General features: G+C 44.2%; 1 protein-coding gene across 1 annotated transcript in view; it reads right to left on the bottom strand.

Annotated features, from left to right (window-relative positions):
• Window positions 1–104: 104 nt before the first annotated feature.
• grin3ba (glutamate receptor, ionotropic, N-methyl-D-aspartate 3Ba) overlaps window positions 105–24,965 on the bottom strand; it is a 72,521-nt gene continuing 47,660 nt past the window's right edge. Inside the window, exons 5-12 of the mRNA XM_035167156.2 lie at window positions 24,337–24,573; window positions 20,876–21,022; window positions 20,412–20,557; window positions 16,483–16,598; window positions 6,496–6,647; window positions 5,050–5,214; window positions 3,826–3,893; window positions 105–3,311 (exon numbers count right to left, since the gene is read on the bottom strand). Coding sequence (XP_035023047.1) covers window positions 2,339–3,311; window positions 3,826–3,893; window positions 5,050–5,214; window positions 6,496–6,647; window positions 16,483–16,598; window positions 20,412–20,557; window positions 20,876–21,022; window positions 24,337–24,573 — 2,004 coding nt within the window. The 3' untranslated portion in view covers window positions 105–2,338. The remainder of the gene's footprint in view (window positions 3,312–3,825; window positions 3,894–5,049; window positions 5,215–6,495; window positions 6,648–16,482; window positions 16,599–20,411; window positions 20,558–20,875; window positions 21,023–24,336; window positions 24,574–24,965) is intronic.

Here is a 24,965-nt window from a genome sequence, read left to right on the forward strand (position 1 = left end):
AAGATTCCACTCAAAAGGAGATAATGCAAGTAAATAAGTATATAAATGTTTATTTCAAAACATGAGAATGATCATTTATGATAAAATTTCAATAATATGCTGATACAATTTTTTTTTCTATAAGGGGTAAATTTTAAAATTATTTCTTTAAATATCCAGTACCACAAGTTCTTTCTCAATAAATTTCTAAAATATCTTCTTTTTTTTTTTTTTCTTTCTCGTAGACACCATGGCATGTGAACACGATCACGTCACACCACAGCAAAGTTTGAAACGTTGAAACAGACATCAGTAAGTGTTTTAGTGTCAGTGATGTCCGTGTCTGTAGCTCAGACCATGTTTGAAGCATCTTTAAACCAGCAGGTGAGATTTCCATCAATGGAGCAGGAGTGACGTCAGAGAGGCCTGATCTCCCCCCCCCCCAGGTCCGTTTTAAAGCTGCAGGAGAACAGCAGGAACAAAGAGCAGCTTTTCCATAAAGTCAAGTCGCTTCAACTTATTTATTGTCGCTGGATCCAGAAACACTTGCAGCGTCCATAGCCGCGGGAAGCAGGGATGCAGCTCCCCCTGGTGGTTGCCAGAGTAACTGAGTCCCATTGCAGCCTCCACTCTGCCAAGTGTAAACAGTGAAAAAAGTGTCCATCTACTTTAATGATTCATAATCACAGGGAAAGAAAAAACAAAAACAGAAAAAACCACAAGGTCCCACCGAGAACTCACCCAGAACTGCACGGAGCTAGAAAACTGTAATAGTTTGTATTGTTTGAATTCATGCATGTTACGGTCGCTAAGTGAGAAAAATGTTGCCAGAGTCATGACGTGTTTGAAATTAAATCCAGATTGATGCCACTTCTTTTGTCGACCGGCCGGAGCCACGATACAAACAGACGTGGAGGCGATTTGGATCAGATAACTGAAGGTTTCCAGTAGTTGCACGTCTCCACATAAACACAACTTTTTAAATTCGGAAATAGATAAAAAGTTCCTCTTTGCCCACAGCACCTGCAGCAGCTTGAATAATGGAAACACTTTTTAAATACTGACCCACACGTACACAACAATCACCCTCGGCGCTGCAGCCAGTGATGGGCACATTAAAAATTAATATTACAAGTAATGGGGTGGATGGTTTAGCCGCGGTTCCCCTCAAAGACGACCTACGCAAGAAAGTTTTGGCCTCACAGGAGACGGAAAAAAGTTGAAAAGTGAAGCGGTAGATGCAGAGATATCCCGGCCCTTCGTCTGTTGCATGGGTCAAAGTCCAAATACGACGGATCTTACATTTCCCAGTGGCGTTCTTTTCATTAGATTCTCCCTAACCCTTCACAACCCCTGTTTTAATGCTTTCTTTTTTTTTTGTATAAAGTTGTGCAGCCTCCAAAAACCTTTCGCTGTCATCAGGAGTTATTTTCTAAAACTTAAAAGTTTCTTTCCGAGCCACAGAGACTGTTTTCAGACTGAGTAAAACTAATCATGATGTGTATTTGGGTAAAACCAACCCTTTTTCCCACTAAAATGATAAAAAATAAAATAAAAAGGGTCCTGTCAAATCCTGCCTCCGAGTCCTTTTTTTTCATGTGGAACCCATCAAATCACAGGGAAATTACCATCTCAAAGCGTCGGTTTGGCAGCGGCTCAGTTTGCAAGACATCCTTTTTCAATTTCGCCATGTTTTAGAGAAAGAGACGGACGGGATGTACTTATAGAGACGTGGAAAAAACGTGTATTTTGGGCTCGTAATCACAATGGGACGAAGGTTACGAGGTATTAACACACAAAAGGCCTTTTTTGGGTGGGGGGGAGCAGATTGCTTCAGGACACTTTTTTCTTTTATCATTCACATTTTTGGGAAATTATTACTCACATCTTTTGTTGCATATTTAACTTTATCTCCTGCCGCTGGCACTCGGTTAACAAGTGGATGTTTCCGGTGCATTTTTCAAATTGGGCAAACTTGAATTCCTCTGTGCTCTTGGCCCCGACGTCGTCTTTTATCCGTGTGCTTGCTTTTCACTTAACAAAATTAAACGTATTATTTATGATTTCATGGATGATGCAGACATTTTTTTTTTTTATCAGCTCTTAAGTTGCAGTTAAAGTTCTTTTTAGTCGTCGTTTGAAGTGAGTATGGAACATAACTCTTGTGGAAAAAATTATTAGGTTACAGTAAGTAATGGTGTCAGTTAACATATATCGTAATTTTTCAGCAAGCATCCCCCCAGTGGCGTCGGTTGACATATTGAAAGTTTTCAGCAAGCATCCCCTCAGACCCGACGGCGCCATCTTCCCGCGGTTATGCAACTGCACTTGTCCCTTTTGTAATCTCCTACAGGGACGATCAAGTTCCGCTGCTCACACTGGATTGGTTGGCTTTTGTCCTCTCCAAAGTGTTCATAGTGCGTGATAGGTTAGCCTTCTGCCTGTCCAGGCTGGAAGTGTTCCGTGATTGGACAGCTACGTTTCCTGCACCTGGTTGGTTGACTCGACTTCGCTCCAAACTGGTGGAGGTGCGTGACTGGACAGTCCTTTCTCCCGTCAAAGTGTTAACGGAGCGCAACTGGTTGGGTCTCCCTCTTTCCAAACTGTTAACTGTGTTCAATTGGCTGCTCCTCCCGTGCTCCAGAGTCCCGGGCCCCGCTGATTGGTTGGCCCTTCCTGTTTGATTATTCAGGGTCTGCAGTTGGCTGGTCCTGTCTCTCTCCGGGAGTTTTGACTGAGTGCTGCTACTTCTGTCTGTGTTAATAGTTTGTATCCTCTGTCTGTCCTTCTCCCTCTCCAGACTGGTGTCCCTGCGCACCAGTCCGCTCCTCTCTCGATCCAGGCTGGTCTGGATTTCTGCTCTCCTGGCCAGAGCCTCCCTCAGCTGGGTGCGGAATATCTCGATCTTCCCCTGCAGCTCCTGGAGTTCCCCCTCCCACAGGCTGGTCTGACCGGGCCTGCTGCCCAGGGGCGAGAGAACCAGGCCTGTGGACGCCAGTGATGAGACGGGGCCCCCGTTGACGTGGAGGCTAATCTGTGGCGGGGACCCAAAACCCCCGAGGTGGCCCAGCCCCAGCCCTCCCAGGCCGAGCCCGGGGCGGCCGACCATCCCGGGCCTGCCGCGCACCGAGGCTGTGTGCGTGCGCAGGCGGTAGCTGTGCAGGGTCTCGAGGTCGAAGTGCACACGCTTCTCCTTTGGCTCGTGGGATGGCGAGGAGTTGCTGGTGTCTCCGGGTGTGGTGGAAGCGGGGAGGGATGTGGGGGGAGATGGGGGAGGAGGCTGATGGTGTTTCCGGTGAAGGGTGCAGTTCTCGGAGATGCAAGAGGACGGGCTGGTGAAAGAGGAAGATCACAAGTATCCATAAGCAATATGCAAAAACAGTTAAATGTATATACTATATATATAAATATGAGGAGATAATGTATTTGTCTGCATTCGCTTGTTTGTTGATTATTTGCCGAGGCAGCGCTGCCTGAGTGACAGTCTAGTTGCAAATTGAGACCTACTTCGTCTTTTGACCATAAAAAGATGATCAAGTGCAGAGTGAGCCAAAGTATCTGATTCAATCATGTTAACTTGCATAACTTTTACTACATGCAATTCTGCTTTAGATCACCAATAAAGCTGTCACGGCCTCCACCTTAAAAAGTAATGTTGTTTATCAAGTCGTAAAAGTGAAATAAAATCTGCAAGTGTGTTCAGTCTAATTCTACCTGTTGAATATTTATATCTGGAGGTCTGGGAGATGCACCTGTAGTTTTCAGATGTAAATAAGCCACATTGGTGCAATCAATTCTGATTATTAACAATGAAATATGAAAAATTAAGTCAATCGACTTCTTTACTTTTGGTCGTGGCCGGTCAGCTCCTTCCCTACATCCTCGTACGTGGTGTGAAGGGCTCGATGAATCTTCTGCAAGTAGAGAAGGAAGAGAAAGAATAAAAAAAACAACATAAGCAAACAACCGATTAATAAATGAGCTAAATGACAAATTGTAATCACTTCACTATCGCTGAGACAAACCAGCGGAGATGATGAATCTGAATTTCTGAGAGCCATTAGTCGACAGAACATCTGCGACAGCTATTCCTCACAAATCCTGCTGTCGTGCTCCTTTGAATAATTTAATCTAATGATTGAAATTCAACAAGAGACGCCGTTCCGCTTAGAATTTAGAGGAGGTTAAAGTATCGGTTGCTTAAACCCTTTTTGATTCAGCTACCTGAGTGCTTAGGTTAAGAGAACATCTTAAAACCAAGTTATTAGGCATCTCTAAGCTTTCGTCTTTCCTCCTGCCGTGTGTGAGTCTGCAGATCTTTCGCTGCAGATGGGATTAATCTTGACAGACTAACTCAGATGTCCTCCTCCTCAGACAGCGGGGTTTGTGATGAATGCTGGAGGCGGCCGAGGAGTGTTTGCCCTTTTTAGAAGGATACAGCAAACAAATGTGAGCAGTCTTCATGTTCACGTGACTCGTTCCATTCTTCCACTCACAAATAATGCCACCAGCGCCTCAGTTGGTAAAGGCTGGAGTTTCATAATAAAAGCAAAATATGACCTTTAAATTCTCATTTTGCGGCTCCTCTGGTGTCTGCTGTCGTAAACGAACCAATTCTCTCACAGGATAATTGCAAGTTCTTCATTATCATTAATCGTTGTGTGTGTAAAAATGTATTTAAACTTCATTATTCTTTGAAAACAAAATATGATTCAGTTTCAAAGAAGATATTAGTCTCACTCAGGACTATTATGATTTTCCAACAGTAGAGGGCGTAATTCAACTGCAAGAAAAGAGCCAACTACAGGGGGTGAGGACGTCTCACCAACAGCAGCATGCTGAGTGTACACACACACACACACACACACACACACACACACACACACACACACACACACACACACACACACACACACACACACACACACACACACACCTACAAGAGTTACAGCTCACTTCACAATATTCACAGGTCTGTGTTTGTGTTTGCACGCATGAGATCCTTTGCAATGGTGGAAGAGTGTGTGTGTGTTTGTACATCAGCACACACGCAGCATGTGTTGTACTCACCTGGCTGGTGTGCAGCCAGTACTGCAGTGTGTGTGTGCGGCGGAGGCGAGGGATGACCAGGTGATAGAAGGTGTGCTCGCCGGCCAGCGTCAGCAGGGCTCCACCCACCCCCATACACAGCAGCACAAACAGGCCGGAAAAATGCTGGATCCCCATCTGTAGAGTCTGAGGGGGTGACACCACACACACACACACACACACACACACACACACACACACACACACACACACACACACACACACACACACACACACACACACACACACACACACACACACACACACACACACACACACACACACACACACACAGCGGGGTGGGAGAGTGACACAGATGAATAAAGACTTACACTGACAGAGGAAAATGCAGAGATTGATGAGTTGTATCTACACAATCACCATTTAAGGCTCTTTTTGTGATTATGCAATTGATATTCTGATTGTGTAAGCTCACAATAATGGGATTTTTTTTTTTTTACAGGAGCAAGGGCAACAGTGTAGAAAGACATGTTTGGGAAGAAAAGGACGTGGAGAGGTAAAGCAGGGAGGAGAGAGAGAGAGAGAGAGGGAGTGGGCACAAAGAGATGAAGTGGGGGGGGAAAGAGAAACTGAGCAATGGAAAGAAACAGCAGCCAGTAAGAAGCTGATAAAAATAGCTGATGGTTAATTGAAGAGCAGTTTGTTCCCATTTGGTTTGCACACGTCCTCTCTCACACAGAACGTCTATCTCATGCGAGGCTTTCATGGGCCTGGAGGAAGCAGACGAGGCAGCGCGCTGAGCTTTTCCACTGCTCTCTAATCGTGTTTCCTCCATCCGGCTCATTTCGGCACTGCCTCTGATGGCAATTAGCCCCATGCTGACTCGACAAATTCATCAGCGACAACACTGACCTCCTTTTGCTCCCAATCCAGAGGGCACTAATGCCCACATTGTTGGGAGTAAGCCCACTCTTTAAGACTTCAAATGGGATGGACGGTTAATGACTGTCTGATGCAGGGAGAAGTTAAGGTTTTTCCATTTCATTTGAAGAAACTTAGGCCTGTGCGGCTGCGCTTGTTGCTGTACAATTCAACTTTGAAGTGGGATTTGAAAAGGGACGGCCGAGGGGATTTGTATAGTTTGTTCACAAACAAGCGATATAGATACGGCGTGCTCTGTCTGGAGATAGCACTTCTTTAAAAAGAGCAAAATGAAAAGGGAGAGCCCTCTGTTGTGGCACACGGGAGACACAAATAAGTATCGACAACCAGACAGTACGTGTCTATAAAGTCTGGTAAAGGTCAGTAAAAGGGTTTAGGTTTATGTGATTGCATGTTTTTGACTGTCTGCCTGGCAGCCAATCCTGTCTGCGTCCCCCGAGCAAACTCATTTATAAGAGCACAAAGGCAGGAGGCTTTTGCTTTTTACACACAGTACACGAACGCCCTCTCTGACCAATGACTTACCTCGGTGACGGCAAAGACTCTCTTCCCACAGGGCACGACCTTATACCATTTGTCATGCAGCATGTCCATGAATCCGTCAGACTTGTAGCGACTCACAAACTCCGACACATTACGGGTCAGAGGGGAGCCCTGGGGCAGGCCGATGCCGTAGCCTGAAAGACAAGACGCATACAGATGTAAATGTCCAAGCTATAGGTAAAGAGGTGAGCGCACACGCCATGTCTAAGGAGGAGAATAGTGTCCAGGCAGGAAATCGTAGTTTGCCAGGAGCAGTTCAGCAAAGGGCGGATACCTTCTGGAAGAAAAGGAGATTTAGTGCTTTGCAGGCTTCATTTTGAAATCGGAATCAACAATAAAGTCTGATGCATATACTCTGCAGATACACTGTGTCCCAGGCGTTTTCTGGTATAGTATAGTGGGGAAACAAAGCACAGCTGGTGGACGTGTCCCTTGTGGTATAGATCAAACACTCCTGTGGATCAGATTCTGGCTTTAAGGTATGATATAAGAAGTCTGTTCCTCCCTCTAGGATCAGGGATGTAAACACCAGTGGCATCTGTGGATTATGGTGAAGATGTTGTCAACCTGAGCAAATGGAGAATGACGCGCTTCTCTATCACATACCCTTCATGTTTTTAAGGGTTCAGTCTTGCCCATGGACACTGCCAGAGCGGCAGATTGAACCGTCAACTCTCTGTATAGCCGACGACCTGCTGTCCCTCCAGAGAGGAGACGACAGCTCGGACATGCTATCTTTTTCCGTCGGAGCCTTGCGAGGCATCCTAAGCTACGATTAACGCTGCGAAACATTACACGGAAACGCTAACTGTTTTGTCTGAAGCGCACGTCGGTACATTCTCCCCACCATCTGTCACCATCGGGCCATTTTTCGTCCTAATATCCAGCAGCCCGATGCCAGCTTAAGGGCTGGCGAGGGATCAAGTCTGACTCCCCTTCTCTCGGCTCCCTTCAGCGGATGGGCTGCAAATATGCTCATATTTTACCTGACTGTGCTCCTTACAGGCAGTTACATTTCATTTAGTTGCAGTCTCATGGCTGTGCTCGGCCTGTGGTGATTTGTTATCCTGTCGTAAATCACACATGTAAAACCCCGTGAGGGCGGGGTGGGGTGGGGGGGGTGGGGTTCAGGTTCTGCTCTGAGGAACTCGTAACTCAAGATTTAAATGTATAAATGTCAGAAATGATGCTTTCTCTAAATGTCATGAGGCCAGGAAGATATTTCTTTCTCTTTTCTCACCTGTACATCACGCCCGTCTTCCCCTGTCACCTCCAGTCAATGTTACTGGCTTCTTCTTTTTTTAAAAATCTTAGTACTCGATAATTTTCATTTTGTTAGATGTCATTTTCTGTCAGCGTTTTCACACAGGCTCCCATGGAGCTCGCCTGAGGAATTTTAAGAGGTACATGACACTTTCCTACAACTTCAGCCATTAACCTGTGATACACGTACCTTTTTATTCCGTTTTCTACAGGGGGGTTTATGATACATACCTTGAAGAAGAAAAAAAATATCTAAGAAACCGTTTTCCAGCTATACAATCTCTTTGGTCGCCACACTTCCAGAATTCATAAAAAAAGAACCCGCACGGCATCAAAAATAATTGGATTTCCTACCTGTCCCCTACCCTGACCTCACCACCGGAGCCGTCAGTTGTGAAACACTTATCGTAGTCAGATCCTCGGCCCCTCGCTCACTTCACGCTCATCCCCTCCGGTTACAGATATAAGACCCAGTTTTATAGCGAGGCCAGACAAAGTTCAGTTTCCCTTCATCTGCATGGGAACTTGATAACATGCTGACGTTACAGCTCCTGTGTGGATCCTGTCCGTTTTCTCCCTTGTACAGTGTGCACTCTTTACGTGTACAGCTATTTGTTGTAGGTGGCTATTGAAGCAGCTTTTCCCGGGTGTATTTGGAACTATATTTTGTTTTCACAGCCATGACTGTGAAGAAAGAAATCATAATGAAACTAGAATTGCACTCAGCGGAGCACAGATGTCCGCCAAGGCCCAACAGTCCCCTTCCATTCAAATCAAGCTGCAGCAAATTTCACACACTCATGGATGTCAAGTCTATAACTGGGCTTGATTTTTTTTTCTTATTACCATCAAGGTCCATGAATTATTACTTGGGAAAACAGAGAGAATGTTGAAAATCTTGCAGTGTTAAAGAAAGTGAAAGACAAATCCTGGATCCGCCCCCCTGATCCGGATCCACACCAACACTTTATGGGTTCCTCCCTGATCCATACCTCATCCTACCACCAGGTTTCACGGAAATCTGTTCCAACCAACCAACGAACAAATGGGGAGGGGGGAAAACATAAGCTCCTTAGCTGAGGTGATGACTAAAATGGCAGTAGAGCACATACAGTACCTCTGGCTAGGCCCAACCATCGCCTTAATGTTATCAAGCTGCACCAAATTTTACACACTCAATGACATCACTTCACTAAATATACCCGAAGATCCACGAATGCTTCCCTCGGAAAGGGGTTAAAACGTCAAAATGAAGTTAAAAGTTAAAGAAAGTGATTAAATACATCTCTAGATGCGGATCAACAGCAAAACTGACCATGTTCCGTTTTTCCAACCAAGCAGTTTTTTTTTGCATAATCCTGTTGAAGAACTAACACTGAGGTGGAGTTGATTAAAATAAAAGTAGTAGATTTGCAGGCTTCTAGATTTACAGGCAGCTCAGTTTAAAACCTGTGCAGTTACAAGCATAGTTTGGCACCACAGCAAAGTAATGACGCTCCTTGTCTTTATGCGAGAGCTCTAACTTTTAAAGAGAAACACAACATTTGTTCCACTACATGCAACTAACAGCTTCACTTGTTGGTGATACTGCGGAGTGATCGTTTACATGCAAAACATACAAAATGCTCATAAAACGCTCCGGAACATTGGAGGTAAAAACCTGTCGGGTGCAGACACAGATTTAATAGCTTCAAAAAAAACAAAAAACATTTTAATTACGCTGAAGGCTGTAATCCAAATTATTATTATCATACATTAAATAGTCATCTGTAGAAAAGTTTTATCATCACTTGACCGCTGTTGCCTTGGATTTACTTGTGAAAAGTAAAACAGCAGCAGTCTGTGGAGTAATGAGACCAGACACCGCAGTAAAACACGCTATAGTTACAGCAATAAAATTATAGAACTATAATATTTTTAATTAAGAAACAGATTTAAGGACTTTTTATTCCCCCCACCCACTGTTTATTGCTTTAATTTCAGCCGCGACACATTCATCTGTCTTTTGCACAAGATGAAGAGAGAAATGCGGCTGTGCTCGGCCTGGACTTTGATAAGTGCATCTGTTTTTTTTTTTTGCATTAGAGCCCACATCCCCGTCTGCAGGTCCACGGTAAAGCAAATGTGCCCCTCGGCTCCGAGTCAAAGGACCCTCCTGGAGATTTATTGCAATACAGGACCACCTGGGGTTGTTTGTTTCATTTCATCTGTACCGCAATCAGATACGCAGCCAATGCCAACATTTGTTTGTTCGTGTGTGATTGTCTGGCAGCTCTCTGTGTGTGTGTGTGTGTGTGTGTGTGTGTGTGTGTGTGTGTGTGTGTGTGTGTGTGTGTGTGTGTTGGCTGTCAAGGTGTTCGAGCCACATGCGTGCGCGAACGTAATCATGAAACCGCGTAATTGTCACACTCTGCTTCCCACATGACGAAGACCGTCTGAATTTACCTCCCGTCACTCACGCCCTGCGTCCCCATCCTCATTTCCTCCCTCTCCCTCCATCATCTCTCTCATCCTTCCTCCTCCTCCTCCCACTGACCCAGGTCATTTCTTTCCCACCACCACCGCCGCTAGTCACTCCCTCAGTTAGTCTGCTGCTTATCTCTGTCATCCCTTCACTTTTGTTCAATTTCTGCTTCACTTCATTCTCCTCTTTATCTCTTGGCTGCTCTCCCGAGTCCATTTCTTTTGTCCCTGTGCGTCTGCTGTCTTCTTTCTTGTGTTTTTTTTTTTTCTCCGGCACACAGGCAACATTTTTCTGTCATCAGCCATCTCTATCCCGCGTTTCTTGAGAGCACTCAGTCAAATACTGAAACACAAGTGGGCAGCCACTTGTCATTTGTTTTTTTATTTCCCCCAGACATCCACATATTCCATCACACGCCTCGAGTCCCCGAAGCTGTCACTCAAATCCCCCCCCACACACCTACTGACTCAGACACACCCGAGCACTTCAAGTCACAAAACACCCTATAGACAAGACACTCATAAAAAAGAAATGTGCTTCCTTATTTTACAAACACAAATCACAACTGCTTCGATGTGAAAGGTGCAAAAATTACGATGTCTCATGACTTTCAAAGTAGAGTTTTAAGAAATAAGCAGCATTCGGTCTTTCCCTTTGATTTCTATTAATGAAGAATGACTTCCTGTTAGTAGCTTTCCACTGCTCTTCTATTGAATACTGCTGAAAATATAAAACACATTATTCTTTCGTGTACTTGATGATTTGCAATCTATGTGCTGCAATTTGGTGCTGGGAAAAAGTGCTATATAAATCAATGGGATACATGAATCTCTGCAACTAAATATATTTTAATTGACAAGTGTAATTATTTTTTGGTAAATGGTTTGATCTTAAAAATGTCAAACTGGCAAAACGTCCCTAACAAGTGTTTTATCCCATTTCTACACTAAAGAATTTAAATTATTCATCACTTATCATCAAATGTTGCTGATGTCTTTCAATAAATAAATAGTTTCAGCGACACATAATTAGTATTACTTGTCAGTGCAGCCTTTAAGAGGAGGCGTGGGTTTTTCAAATGGTGCAATTTTGCATTGGATTTAAATACACACACACACACACACACACACACACACACACACACACACACACACACACACACACACACACACACACACACACACACACACACACACACACACACAGCACAAGGAGAGAAAGGCTTCACTCCTGCCAGACGTGAGCCGCCCGACCGACAACCGTCTCACCCCAGCAACAAAATCAAAATCCTGTGCCAGCACAGCTTCATTTTGATCTTCAGACACGCTCTGTCCCACTTGACTGAGCTTGTGTAGACTACCTATGCACACATACACACACACACACAGGCACACACACACACACACACACACACACACACACACACACACACACACACAGGCACACACACAAACAAGTAAACAGTGAGTGGCTGCGTATTCAGCGGCAATATTATTAATGGGGTGTGTCTAGGCTGTCGTAAACATCTCCCAACAGCACTCAGAGGAAACAGACGCACAGCGACACCCCCACATCTCCCTCCACTTAAGTAGCCTGAAGATTTTCAGCAGAGCACCTCAGCCTGCAGCCTCCACGGCCCCAATTCCTGCCTCCCTCTCTCTCTCTCCCTCTCTCTCTCTCTCTCTCTCTGTATCTCCTGACCACAAACCGCTCTATAAATCCTGCCGGGCATCCTCACATGGACCAAATAACACTTCCTCTCTTTTCTCCCCTCCTTCCTTCCTTCCTCTCTCTCTCTCTCTCTCTCTCTCTGTCCTCTCTCCCCCTCCCTCCCTGCCTCCCTCCATCTGCTCGGGGTGAAGGTTTGTCTTGATTAGGGGACTCTGTTGGCTGCCTCTTTTATCACTCGCTGTGCAGAAAGGCGCAAACTGGCAGTGGGCAAATGAAAGCCCTCTATCTCCTTCTTGTGCTCAACTCCCACCTCGCTCAGCCCCCTGTGCACCAGCCCTTTCTTTACCTGTGTTGTTCTTTCTCTTACTTTTTTTTCCCATCTCATATTCTGTCTTCTCTCTCTCTCTTTTCTTTTTTTTTCCCTCCCACCTCCTGTGTTTTCTTCTCACATTTCCTGCCAGGGCTCTTTCCTGCACTTTCTTCCTCCACCTTATTTTGGCTTATTGAGTTATTCACTCCCTTCCCTCATTCGTTTCCTCTCACAGACCGTGGGGCTGAATAGCTAACAAAGGCTGGGTGGAATTTTTGTTCGCCTGGCTTTGCATGTAGACTCTGAATCGAGCAGTCATCGAACTGACCCACTCTCCATTCCGATGAGACCTGCTTTCTCATCCGCACAGTGGTGAGTAATGCCACGGGGCGCTCCCTCTGCTCGTTCTGTCGTGTCCATTCAAGAGAGCAGCAGATAGTCTCCAGTGGGCCAGAGTTGTACCGTGAGTAGTGGGGGTGTCTGGATTCAGGGCCGTATCCTCCGGAGGACACGGCCTACGCATCCGACAACAGCTGCATCCTTCATCGGGCTGCGTCAGCCCAACAGAGATGAGGCGGCCTGGTCTTCCTATTGCGTCGCCAGCTAGTCCCGCCCCTTTCAGCCATCGCCAAGCAACAGAGCTTTGGACGACAAACTTCTTTGGTTGATTAAAAAACATTGAGGATGTTTGTTTTTTTACTTGATGGAGCCTCTGTTGCTCGGGGGCTGGAAGGACACATTGGAAGAATCCTTCGAGTCCTGACTCGTCGATATTGACGTCATAATAGTTTCCAAGAACCTTAAAGCCATGAGAACTGGACTTTTTAAAAATAATTCCTTTGTTTATAATTCTGTTTGAGTGCCTTCTCGTCTCCCAATTCATTTTTTAGACATGACATGTTTGTGTTATGAGCCAAAATGTTAAATTCTGACTTTGATGAATAAAATAATAAAATAATAAATAAATAAAATAAATAAAGAAGGATGTGTCCCCTAATTTGAGACACAGCTACAGTCATCACCCTAAAAAATCTTCAAAATAAAATGGGTAATGTTTCCTTGTCACTGGTTTATTGATATTGTTCTGTGTGCGTTGACTTGACAGTTTAATCCTCACTACTCTTACTAAACAGCGGAAAACCCATGTCAAAACCACGACAATATGGACGTGTACTAGTATCTGTTCACTGTCTTTATATCAGTGTGCACTTCTCAGTAATAGAAGGAGAAAAGACTGAATGGGAACAAATAACAGAAGAAGTTCACACACGTATGCATCTATCTATATCTTATTCCAGAAATCTGTCTGTGGCTCTCATATCTCCAGACCGTTCATCTCATCAGCTTCACACTTGGCCTCTGTACTGTCGTCTAATTTGATGCGATTTGGACACAAGATAGGTTCAATATTGATGAACTTAAAATAAACCGTCGGACTGATTCACTTCCTGTGATGAGTGACGAGTCCCTGCAGGGACAGCGTCAATATTCCAGAAATCTGTTTGCATGTGGCCTTGCATATCTCGAACCGTCTCATCGCATCGGCTTCACACTTGTGTAAGTGTATTTCCAAGGGCCAGAGGAAGGGCCACGTTAAACTCGGTGTAATTTGCACACACCGTACCACAGCTCTGTAGCAGCGGCCACTGGGAGTCGTAACGTTAAGTGAAGTTGTCGTAGGTGTGTTCACGACCCAAGAAAGGACGAGTGATTTTCCAGTTACGGGTTTCTCGAGCTTCACCGAACTTTGGATGAACACGTGAAAAACTCCTTTAGCAGTTTCAGAGAGAAAGCTGCAACCAGCTTCACCGCAGGCCGAACCAGCAGCCCCGCTCCAAACCAGACATGTTTACAACCGTCACGACTGCATTAGTGAATATAAAAGCACTCATAGCTAGGGCACACGCATTAGCAGACACCCTATTTATTTTTTATTCCTGTAAAAGAGCTTTGTGTTGGAGGTTAAACGCTTGAATCATCACGTCAATGTCACCTTCAGAAGGCGAATGCGTGCAGATGGCATGTGACTGGAAAAAACTGTAAAACTTCTCATAATGGCTGGAACCTTTTTATTTACCTCAGTGAAAGGGGGCCCCGGTCTTTTATTAGGACAGGGTATAATTTCTTCTGACAGACTGTCAGCAGCCTTTATTTCTAACACTGACACAATTTACTGCTGCTCCGTAATAAAAACTCCCACAAGTCAAATCTATTCTTATGAGTTCGTGGAATACACACATCAATTATGGAAACTACGACTTCTTCTGTTATTACTGTCATCGGTGTCGCAACGACAGGTGAAATAATGCAAGGCAAGAATAATTATGTGTTCATTATATATTCATCTGGCTGTTGTAGTTGTATGATGCATTTACTTTATCAAAAAACATGATTTATTACTGGTATTTTGTTGGCAATTAAAATAAAATGAAAAAACTGGCGCAGATTGAAATTTGACCTTAATGACTTACTGACTTATTGACTAACAAAATCAATACTGTAGTGATGCAACCTGCAATTAGGTTTTCCTGGTAAGTTAAGCTGTAAGTTACCCTGCAAGCTCCGACATGAAATCGGAGCTTGCAGGGTATTATGCCTGTAGCCGGTACGTATGGGACAGCATGTCCCGCGTCGACCATCATCCATCCATCGATTATTTATACCCCTTATCCTTTGAGGGTCGCCGGGGGAGCTGGAGCCAATCCCATCTGACATTGGGTGAGAGGCAGGTCAGCGTCTCACAGGGCCAACGTACAGACACAATCAACCTTTCACACTCATTAACATCTACGGACAATTTAAAGTCTCTAATTAAACCACACCCCAATCTACATGTCTTAGTTCTGTGGGAGGAGGCTGGAGTACCTGGAGAACACGCACGCAGACTCCACACAGGAAGTCCTCAGGGTTCGAACCAAGAACTTGAAAAGGTGACGGTACAAGGAGCATATATTTTGTTAATATCTCATAACTCAATTCCATAGGCTAAGCTTTTATTATTTATAGAATATAATTTCCTCTGTGGCTGCAGAACATGTAACACCAGCTCTCAGAAACGAACAGAACCCTTCCAAGATGATTAACCTCTGAAAGACTCAGTAAAGATGGACTTGAAAACCCGGCAACAATAAGGCTACAAACAACCCTGAGTTCAAAAGACAGTATTACACTGACACGCTCTCCATTCAAAGAGAATATCTGTTGTATTGAATCAACACATAACCGTGTACTTTCAGAGAGAATGCTCTTAAATTAGAGCCGATACAGTACTCGGCTTAGTTACCATGCAAATATGCTGATGTGCTTGTATAGTGAACATGACGACCCAGTGGATTTCACCGTACGCATCATGACGGGGGTGTAGTCGGTCCGACCTGTGAGGTTTGAGACCAAAGTGTTCTGACTGGGCCCGGTGGTTAATAATAGATGACTACTTCTATCCTGCAGCTTAAGGTTCACGCAGTGAATCACTGTGTTGTTCTGTCAGTCATGGAGCTAACTACAGTGTTTGATCTCCTCTCTGCTCTATACACTGCGAGGGAGTTAGTCTATGTTGCAGGAAAAAGAGGCTGTGGACTCGCACAGTGGATGTTCAAGTCTGAGCAGGTATCATCTTTCTAAAAGCTCTTTTACACCCAAATTACCAGGTTTTTAAATGTGCGTCTCAGGCATTTAAGCCCGTTCCGACATCAGAAACACATCGGAAACCTGGCTCTGTTGCATCTTGCACAAAACAAAGCAAAATCCGCTCTTGCACAAGATGTAAAAAACAACAAGTACACAAACGGTCATAGCTATTTACATAGCTGTACATTACCACTGCAGACAAAAGCCTGATGTGAGTGGGTGTTAGTTTGTTTGACCAGTGGAACGGGGGCTTAAGTGTGTGTATTTGATGACAGTACAGGGATCTGTTCTTATACTCACATTGTTGGAATTCAAAGGTCCCCAGATGCTCAGTCTATTTTAGGGTATTCAGGCTTGTTTTTATGGTCGAGAATAAAGTTATATTTGGCTTAAAGTTGAAGTAAAGGTCTGTGTTATATATATATATATATATATATAGAGAGAGAGAGAGATATAGTGGTTTGGGTCTGAGTGAACAAGAAAGCTCGTTTTGATTTATACATCTAAGGGAAGGGAAAGAAAAGGAGGAAATAAAGAGACAGACTAGATGGTATAAAAGTGTAAAAGCCACATCCCGTCAAGAAAACATCAAATCAAATTAGGTTTAGGGGGTTTTTAAAAAATGTGTGCGCACCTTCGATGGCGAACGGCTTCCCCACGGTGAGCAGTTTGCAGTCGGCGTCGATCGACACCTCGAAGTCCAGCAGGGCTTTGTCCATGATGAACGCATCCAGGGTCGGAGGATCTGTCCTTCACCACCAACACACACACACACACATACACACATCACAGGGGACAGAGAGAATCATTCATTAAACACAATTAACTTTTCAAGACCCGTTAATCAGATTTACTGCAGGATCCCCGGTATTGTTTTGGTAGGTTGTCATCCCACTTTGTCATTTATACAGGGGATGAACTGTATTCTAATAGACTGTGTAAACACATACATCATTACCTAAACCAACAGACTCTGTGGCGGACTGATAAGGCTTTATACACACTGCCGAAGACACTGCTATTCCATTAATATCGATCCAATTGACCCGCGCTGACCCCTAATTATAGACCGTCCCTCTGTGAGCGGCTTCGGCTTCTAATCACAGCTGACTGACGAAGTTTCAGGATACAAAGCACAACACACTGGGTTCGGCTGCAACGCCATATACACACTAACAGGCTGATAAAGAGGAAATGATACTGTTCCACCGACCCACGTGACCGGAAATCCAAACACACACAAACGGCATTTAAATGGAAGAAATGCACGTGTTGGGGTTAAAGTGCACACACCCGCAGTAGTCTCACAGGAAATCCCATTAATCTGACACCTTAACTATTCAGGACGCTTACTTCCTAATCTAAATGTTGACTTTACAAAGTCTTTGCTCAAAGCGGCAGAGTGTGTGTGGACCTGTCAAACACGAGGCACAGGGAGAAGGGAGAGGATGGAGAGTTCTTTAGGGACTAAAGAGGGTGGGAAGTTATCTGATGCCTGGCCTTAGAATAAGTGTGTGTGTGTGTGTGTGTGTGTGTGTGTGTGTGTGTGAGGCAGGAGTAGCTGTAAGTTATAAGGGTGTGTTTAGGTATGTGCTTGCATTATCTCCTCTGAGCCCATACATTGTGTGCAGCTGCATGTGCATCCCTCTGCACTCTCTCTCTTTCTCTCTCTCCAGGAGATGAATAGTCAGTTTTTCCTTTTTTTTCTGTCTATGAGGTGTTTGTGTGTGTGTGTGTGTGTGTGTGTGTGTGTGTGTGTGTGTGTGTGTGCAGCTCTGGGGTTGGTAGTTCTGCCAACATAGTATTTTACTCCCTCACTCTGCTTCTCTGCACCGCTGTGACTTCCACTCCTGCCTTTGCCGTGCTTGCAAACAAACGCCGCCTTCATCTTTCGCCCGCTCTCATCCCCCTTTCTCTGAACAAGCGCATCTACCTACTTGTATCACTAAGTCAGCACATGCACTATCTCAGCATCTCTGCCGGTGCTCCGTGGAGGAGGCAGTGTGTTTGAGGACAGTGTGTGGTTTTTTTTTTTTTAAAGCGAGTGCGTTTTCTGGGGGTGATACAGTTTCTGGATGTGTAGTTGTTCATATATCGTCAGATTCCAGTGGTAGAGTGTCATGAATTACATTTACTCAAATACTGATTGAGGTACTTTTTACTTCACTTGAGTATTTCGACTTCATGATATGTACACATCCATTTCACATCTTTACTGAGGGGAATATTGTACTTTTTACTACATTATTCTGACAGCATTAGTCATCAGATACTACTACTTCTACAAAACATGAGTTAATATGATGCATTGTCGTGAATTAAACTATTTCATATAAGTAAATAAAATGGTTAAAACCAGCTTGACCAACTTCAACAGTAAAATGTGACCTGATATTATAAAACTCTATAAAAGTAAAACACAAATGGGAATCTTTTTTCTGCATAAGTATTATATTTAAAAAATAACTATCTGAATACGATCTTCAAACTTAACTGACTGAATAAGTAAAATACCTAAAAAGGAGAGGTGCCTGACTCCTTTTGTTCTTTAGCACCGTGAGATGTTTGTTTCTTCTCCAGCTCCCTCCCTGGTTCCAGGATTAGCCCGGTGATTGTGTGTAAACACTCGCTCTCACTTTAGCTCTACTTTGACACTGTGGCATCGGGTCCAGCTGTGTGATCACCTGGATACGATGCCAGAAATGACGATACAGGATCTAACGATGATTTGTGCAACTCACAAACGAGACTGAAAGACTGATGTTGATGATTTATATAAACTTTTACTTTCGTCTTGCGTTACGGACAAAGAGGAAGAAGCTCAGACTTAAAGAGACAGTAGAGCTTTGTGTTTCAGTATAATAAAGTACATGGAACTGAAAAACCAGGGTATATGTTATAAGTAAACATCATATTCAGAATACGATTAAAACTATGATTAGACTATTGTAAAAAATAAAACAGGGAAACCTTCCTTCTTTTCCCCATTTGCTCAAGTGAACTACTTAACCTCACCACAAATCTCTATTCCCAGGGAACATGAACGCCTCCGCCTCAGGTCGTCTGGGGGCGACTGCTTTCCAGAACTTTATCCACTTACCGTTACCTTGAAATACTTTCTTGTTTCTTTTAAAACTGTAATGTTCCAATCTCTTAAATTAGTGTTTTTCTCTTAATGTCTCCTGCTGTATCTCCTTTTAATTTTGTATGCATTATGTAAAGCACCTACATAATTGAATATGTTCTAAAAATAAACTTGCCTCGTCTCTCTGCTTCTCATCTGCTCCTTTGCATTAATCTGCCCCTGACCCTCATTCCCCCCCTCAACTACGCAAAAGAAATCCCAGTCACATGCTCTCACCTCACTTACACCTTGTGCCAGAGTGTGTGTCTGCACGAGGAGAAACTCATGCTAATGCAGAGTGTAAATATATGCAGCTCACAAAGGGATCTCTGGGATCTCTGTCAGACGGGGAAGCAAACAGCGTCTTCATCACATGTAAGAAAACCACACAGCGATGGCTGAGGCAACATCACTGCAGGTGTTGAAACAAATCTAAGCAAAAAAATCACGAGTGCAGCAGAACTTACATTAAATCAGATGTTCCCTGTGATTTAGAGCAAAGAAGCAACGAGCAAAAACACATCCCTCTCAAAGGTAATAAAAAACAAGCATTTTCATTGACATTAAAATGTGTTTTGAAGCTGTAAACTAAATTATACGACTGTTCTTTGATCAAATATATTCATGCTGGTTTTAATATCACATTTATTACTAAATATATAAAGAAATCTACATGAATGTGTCGTAGACCTTGCACGGACGTCTCTGTGTTAACACTCTCTAATCAAAGGGGGACGACCCCTCTCCACCAGCGACTGCCCGCAAGTGGGAATCTGCATGACCCATTTTCAATTTGTGCTGAAACTAAACCCCTAAACCACCGCATCGTCTGCCAATCAGAGCTGTTCCCCGTCCTCTCCTGCCTCCCCCCATGTCCTCAGACACGCCTCAGACACTTGTCTCGGCACCGGCCACCTGTGCCAGGGGTTCGAACGGCTCGGGACGAACTGCGTCCTTTAGCTTTCTGGAAACTCCAGAGGCGAGAAGCTTCTACTTCATACAAGATTTCTACCTGAAAAGTGTGTGTGCTGCTAGTGTTCTATTGGCATTTCCAGGGAGAGGCACTTCAGCCAAAACTTAGGGGAGAAGTTGCCCTTTAAAGTTTTCCATTCTGGAGATAATACACAGACACTCAATCGATACATCGCTTGTAGAAGTTGTGACGAAGATATTAGAACCAAATCTGCAGGTGTGCACATTGTTGTTCAGCTTCAAAATGAACCAAACTGCAGGTTAGAAACAACACATGTTGTTTTCTGAACAGCCTCTAACGGCTGTAGAGATGTTTGCTCGTCTGTGGACAAATTGCTATGCACGAAAAGTGCCCAGAATACAGACGACCACAGCAGCTGGCGGATGGAAGCACGACTGGTTGCATTTTAATCACAAGTGTCAGTGAGGTCGTCTCCCAACTGTGCACAACTGTGTTTGTATCTTACTTTAACATGTGTACACCTTCCGGCGTGGTGGGCTGGTTGTAGCGTCTCATGTAGTCGTGCATCTCCGGGAAACTCTTCTTCATGTAATCCTCAGCGCTGCTCTCCCTCACCGTGCCGAAACGAAAGCCCATGGAGGGATGGTGCAGCTGGGGGAGTGACACAGGAAGGAGGAGAAGGGGGGAGACAATGGTGGAGTTGATTAGAGAAAGAGAGAGAGAGGGGGAGGTGGGGTAGATATCGTGATGGGATTCATATCGAATTCACTGCAGCCCTGAACTCCCCACAGGGTTCTGGGGATATGGAAAGTGATAATCCTTCGCAAATGATTCCGCTCTTTACTCATTAGCTTGTCCTTGTGCGAGGTTAGTTTGCGTGTTCATGCCGCTGCGCCTCTGCACGTGTGTGCGTGGCCCTGCCGACATGCATGCGGTTGCAAAGTTTGCGTCCTTGCGGTGGGGTCTAACCTTGTCGTCGTGGATTCCCGAGACCTGCTCGAAGGTCTTCTCCCCGACCATGACGGCGGCGAGGTTGGCGGTGTAGCTGGACAGCACCAGTAAGCAGAAGATGGCCCACAGGTTCATCAGGAAGCGGCCTGTCCAGCATTTAGGAGTCTGTGGAGAGGAGATGCATCCCAGGAGAGGACTTCTTTTTATTATTCTTTTGCTTTGTTTTTGTGTAATTATTAGCATATGGAAATAATTAAACAGAACAAACGGAAAACAATGAAATACATCTCTAAAAATATCCAAGATCAGAAGCACGATGACGTCAAGAGGACAACAAACACGGAGGAAACTGAGATTACACAACATGTACACGACAAAAAAAGGGACAGGGGTCACAACAACAAATACAAGGGTGTAAAAATAGGTGATTTCAGGTGTTGACATAAATATCGAGCTCTCCCTACGGCTCCCAACGTCTTCTTCCTCCCTTACCTTCAAAATCCAGATTTAACTCCGGAGTGAGGGAAATCAAGTTAATCAAAACAGACCAGGAGAGGAAATCTAACAAAGTGTGACTGTTCTGCGAGCCCCAATCCGAAAATGTCTTTCCGTGAAATTGCTCGCCTCGGGGAAGGAATCCACCTGAATACTGTTCATTTATTTACTCCACCAATTAAATTCCACTTAACAGTTGAAGAGAGATGATTTTTGTTTCAAAGGCTTGGGATTAATGAGACTATTTACTATACAAAAAAGTTTATAACCCGTCATTGAAAAGGTGTTCAGGGAGCGTCAGGCTATTAGTATAATTCGCTGGAAATGAAGAATGGCAGACGCACGTGTTATTTTGGGGGAAAACGTGAACTAAGGGAAGTTGTAAATATATGTACATAGTTTTTGCAGTTGCAGCTTAGTTGAAAAAAATTAAAGATAATGATCAGTGGGGCCTTAAGTCTTCCAATGTATGTGTTTTCAGCTGGTCAGCACAATTTCAACTTGTGCTTACCAGCTCTGCTCAGTGGAAATGTTGCTCACACTGTTCCTCTTCTCCCCAGTAACTGTCACTGGGATCAATTGTTTCTTCGATAAACACTTTCCAATGATAACAGAGGCAGCCTCATCTAAAAAGAAGTCGATTTTCTATGCTGTGAACATCCATTTTGTGAGGTGAAATGACAATTGTTGCCGACAGAGTTTGATCAGCAGCAACTTAGCTGCATATTAATGTTTCTGGCTGAGTGGTTTTGAAATAAGACACGTTCCGCAGGATTCAAGTAAACACTTGGTGGTTTCATATGTGCCTTGATTAAAAGGGCGAGACTAATTAATATATTCACCGCAATTAACTGAACTAACCAAAATAACAGTCTCGGAATGTTGTCTGATAAACTCATCAGAGGACAAAATGTTAAATTGAGAAGTGGACGACTTTTTAGATAAAGGCTGTTTCAAGGTTGTTTCACTATCGTTCTTTCAATATATAATCAAAAAAACCAATCTCGCTGCAAACTGAGTTTTATGAATTCTGAATCAATATTGATTTAATTTAATTGTGTATCGGTTACGAGTGAAAATCCAACATGAATTCAACATCACAAATAACAAGAGTTTTTGCTATCTGGGAAACTAAATGGATCTTTGAAGAAACCAGTAAATTGAAAGTTTGACACTCTCATAGCATCCAGAACTGGCTTCTATGAAATATTACACAGTGGATGTGCTATTCATAATAGAATATAACCTCCCAAACTAATGTTTATGACGCTTTCCTGACCTTGGAAGTTATTTTCAAATACTGCTGTTATGAAGTCTTTTCATGTCTCTTCTGAGACGCTGACTCTCTTCTACAGAAGTTTTATTGAATCAGTTTTAACTAACTGTAGAGTGGCTTGGTTTCGAAACCTTAATATGGCAAATAAAACGAGACCAAAGGGACCCTTGTTAAAATCGCCAGTAAGATCACACCGAGCCGTCTCTGTCAGTTTTACATATTTGTAAGTGGTATGAATTTTCCTTTTCCCTGTACTTGCTGAAATATGTTTTCATTGTGGATTCTGGAGTTGATGTTGTCTCTGTGATTTTGTCTCTTTGCGAACTCTTGCTGCACAATCAAGACAACCCAACCTAGTTAACAGTTAGCTAATAGCCGGACATGGTGACATTAGCACGTCTGAAACAGTCAGTCGAGTTCTTCCATTTGACTCGTTTTAAATACTTGAAAAATTGGCCTAAATCTTTTTTAACCTGAACCCTGTGAGAAGTGATTTGCTATTAATTCCCAGTCCACTGCTGTGTGGGCTGATGACTGTGTCCTCACACTGTGCGGCTCTGACCCGGCACACGCGGGTTCAGAGAGTTGCTCAAGGACGTTTTTATCAAGTCATGAGGCTGCTAATGAACACAACCTGTTAAATGGACACATCTCCAATTGCAGGCATCAAACCTGTGACCCTTTCAATTATGGTGAGGTCTGTCTAATTACTCGGGGTCCGTCGCACCAAAGTCATTTGCGCTGCTCAGTGGAATAGGTGGGATAGGAAGGAGTAATTTGAGTTATCACAATGAAGGATTTTGGCACAGAATGTTTTCTGCTTAAAAAATACAAAGAAAGAAAGGGAACACGGTGTTTCTCAGCTGCGTCGTGGTTGGATAGGTGCCGCGGTGAGATTGTGAGGGTTACATCATCAGTCAAATCTGACAGGTTTCTGCCACTGCAAAGGTAAATTTAATATCTTAACATATTTATACCCAACAAATGACATTAAAGTAAAGTTTTCTTATTTTTGAAGGAAAGGAGATTGGTTTTTATTTTGACGTCCATTAGTCTTGACGTCACAGTTATGTCTCACACTAACCCTAAAGTCGCCCACCCGCCTGTTCGCCCCTTCCCCTTTACATCATCCTCTGTGTGCCCACCTCCCCGTCGTCTCTCACCCACTTACCCTCTCCACCCCATCTCGCCATCTCCCGGGCAGCCTCCCCATTACCTTCAGTTTGAAGCCCAGGTCTTGATTTGCACCCTCACCTTCTTACCCCTATTTGCCCTCCTTCCCCTTCGCCTTCTTGTTTTCAACTTTGTGTCTAACTACATGGGGGAGTTGACCTCTACTCATGCCCTCTTTTTTTTCTCCGCACCTTCATCCATCCCCATCATCCTCTCCGTAACTCCTTCAATCTCTGTCAGCCCACTTACCCTTTCCCCTCTCCCTCCCTGCATGTGCATTATCCTCTCTGTGCCTCTCTACTTCATCACTGCCTGCCTTCTTAACCTCTCCCCTATCCATCTTCTCCACCTCCCTGGCAATCTCTATCATCTTTCTCCAAGCCTCCTTCCCCTCTAACTTCCACTTTCCAGTTTCTCTCATTGTTTGTGTAGTCGTTCCAATAAAGCACATCCCCTCCGCCCTTTTCCTGCCATTTCTAATCCCTGCCCCTCGCTGCATGATGCCTATTTATCACAAAGAGGGCAGCTGCTTTACCTTGGTGGCGACAGTGCGTCCAAACAGTATGGCATAGCAGAGATTGAGGGCGGAGGAGTAGGAGAACACGCGCAGCCGGTTCCTGCCGTGGGGCGTCATGCCGAAGGGGCTGTTCCACTCGTACAAGGTGAGGAAGAGCGCGGTGAGATGCAGCGTGACGAAGATGCCCACCCACATGGACCAGTGGAGAGGCCACATGAAGGCTCCGATGGGGGCCGCGGAGTCCTGGCTTCGAACCTGGTAGGTCACAAACACACAGCCGTGCAAGAGACTGGTTTCACACAGCTGATCCCCATCTGCCAACCTGACATGTGAATCATTGAGTCTGTAATTCTGCCTCTGGTCTGTAGCTTCTTGTCAGTTAACGTATCTTAAACACTCCTAGGGATGAAAAGCTTTTAAAGCAGGACAAAGATTTCTCAAGTGACTTCTCATTTTCAAATGGAGCCGTATATCCAGATCATGTTAGGCACTGCAGTGTGTCGGCCACAGAGGGAGACGCTAACAAATCAAAGTGTAACTGCAGCATGTTTGGACCTCTCTGCTAAGATGGCATCGCAAAATGCCGACTAATTATACAAACTGGCTCTCATTTTGAACTTTCATAATTAACATGCCCACTGAAAACT

Source organism: Hippoglossus stenolepis, chromosome 10, assembly GCF_022539355.2.
Source record: "Hippoglossus stenolepis isolate QCI-W04-F060 chromosome 10, HSTE1.2, whole genome shotgun sequence".
In the NCBI taxonomy this organism is placed as follows: Eukaryota; Metazoa; Chordata; class Actinopteri; order Pleuronectiformes; family Pleuronectidae; genus Hippoglossus; species Hippoglossus stenolepis.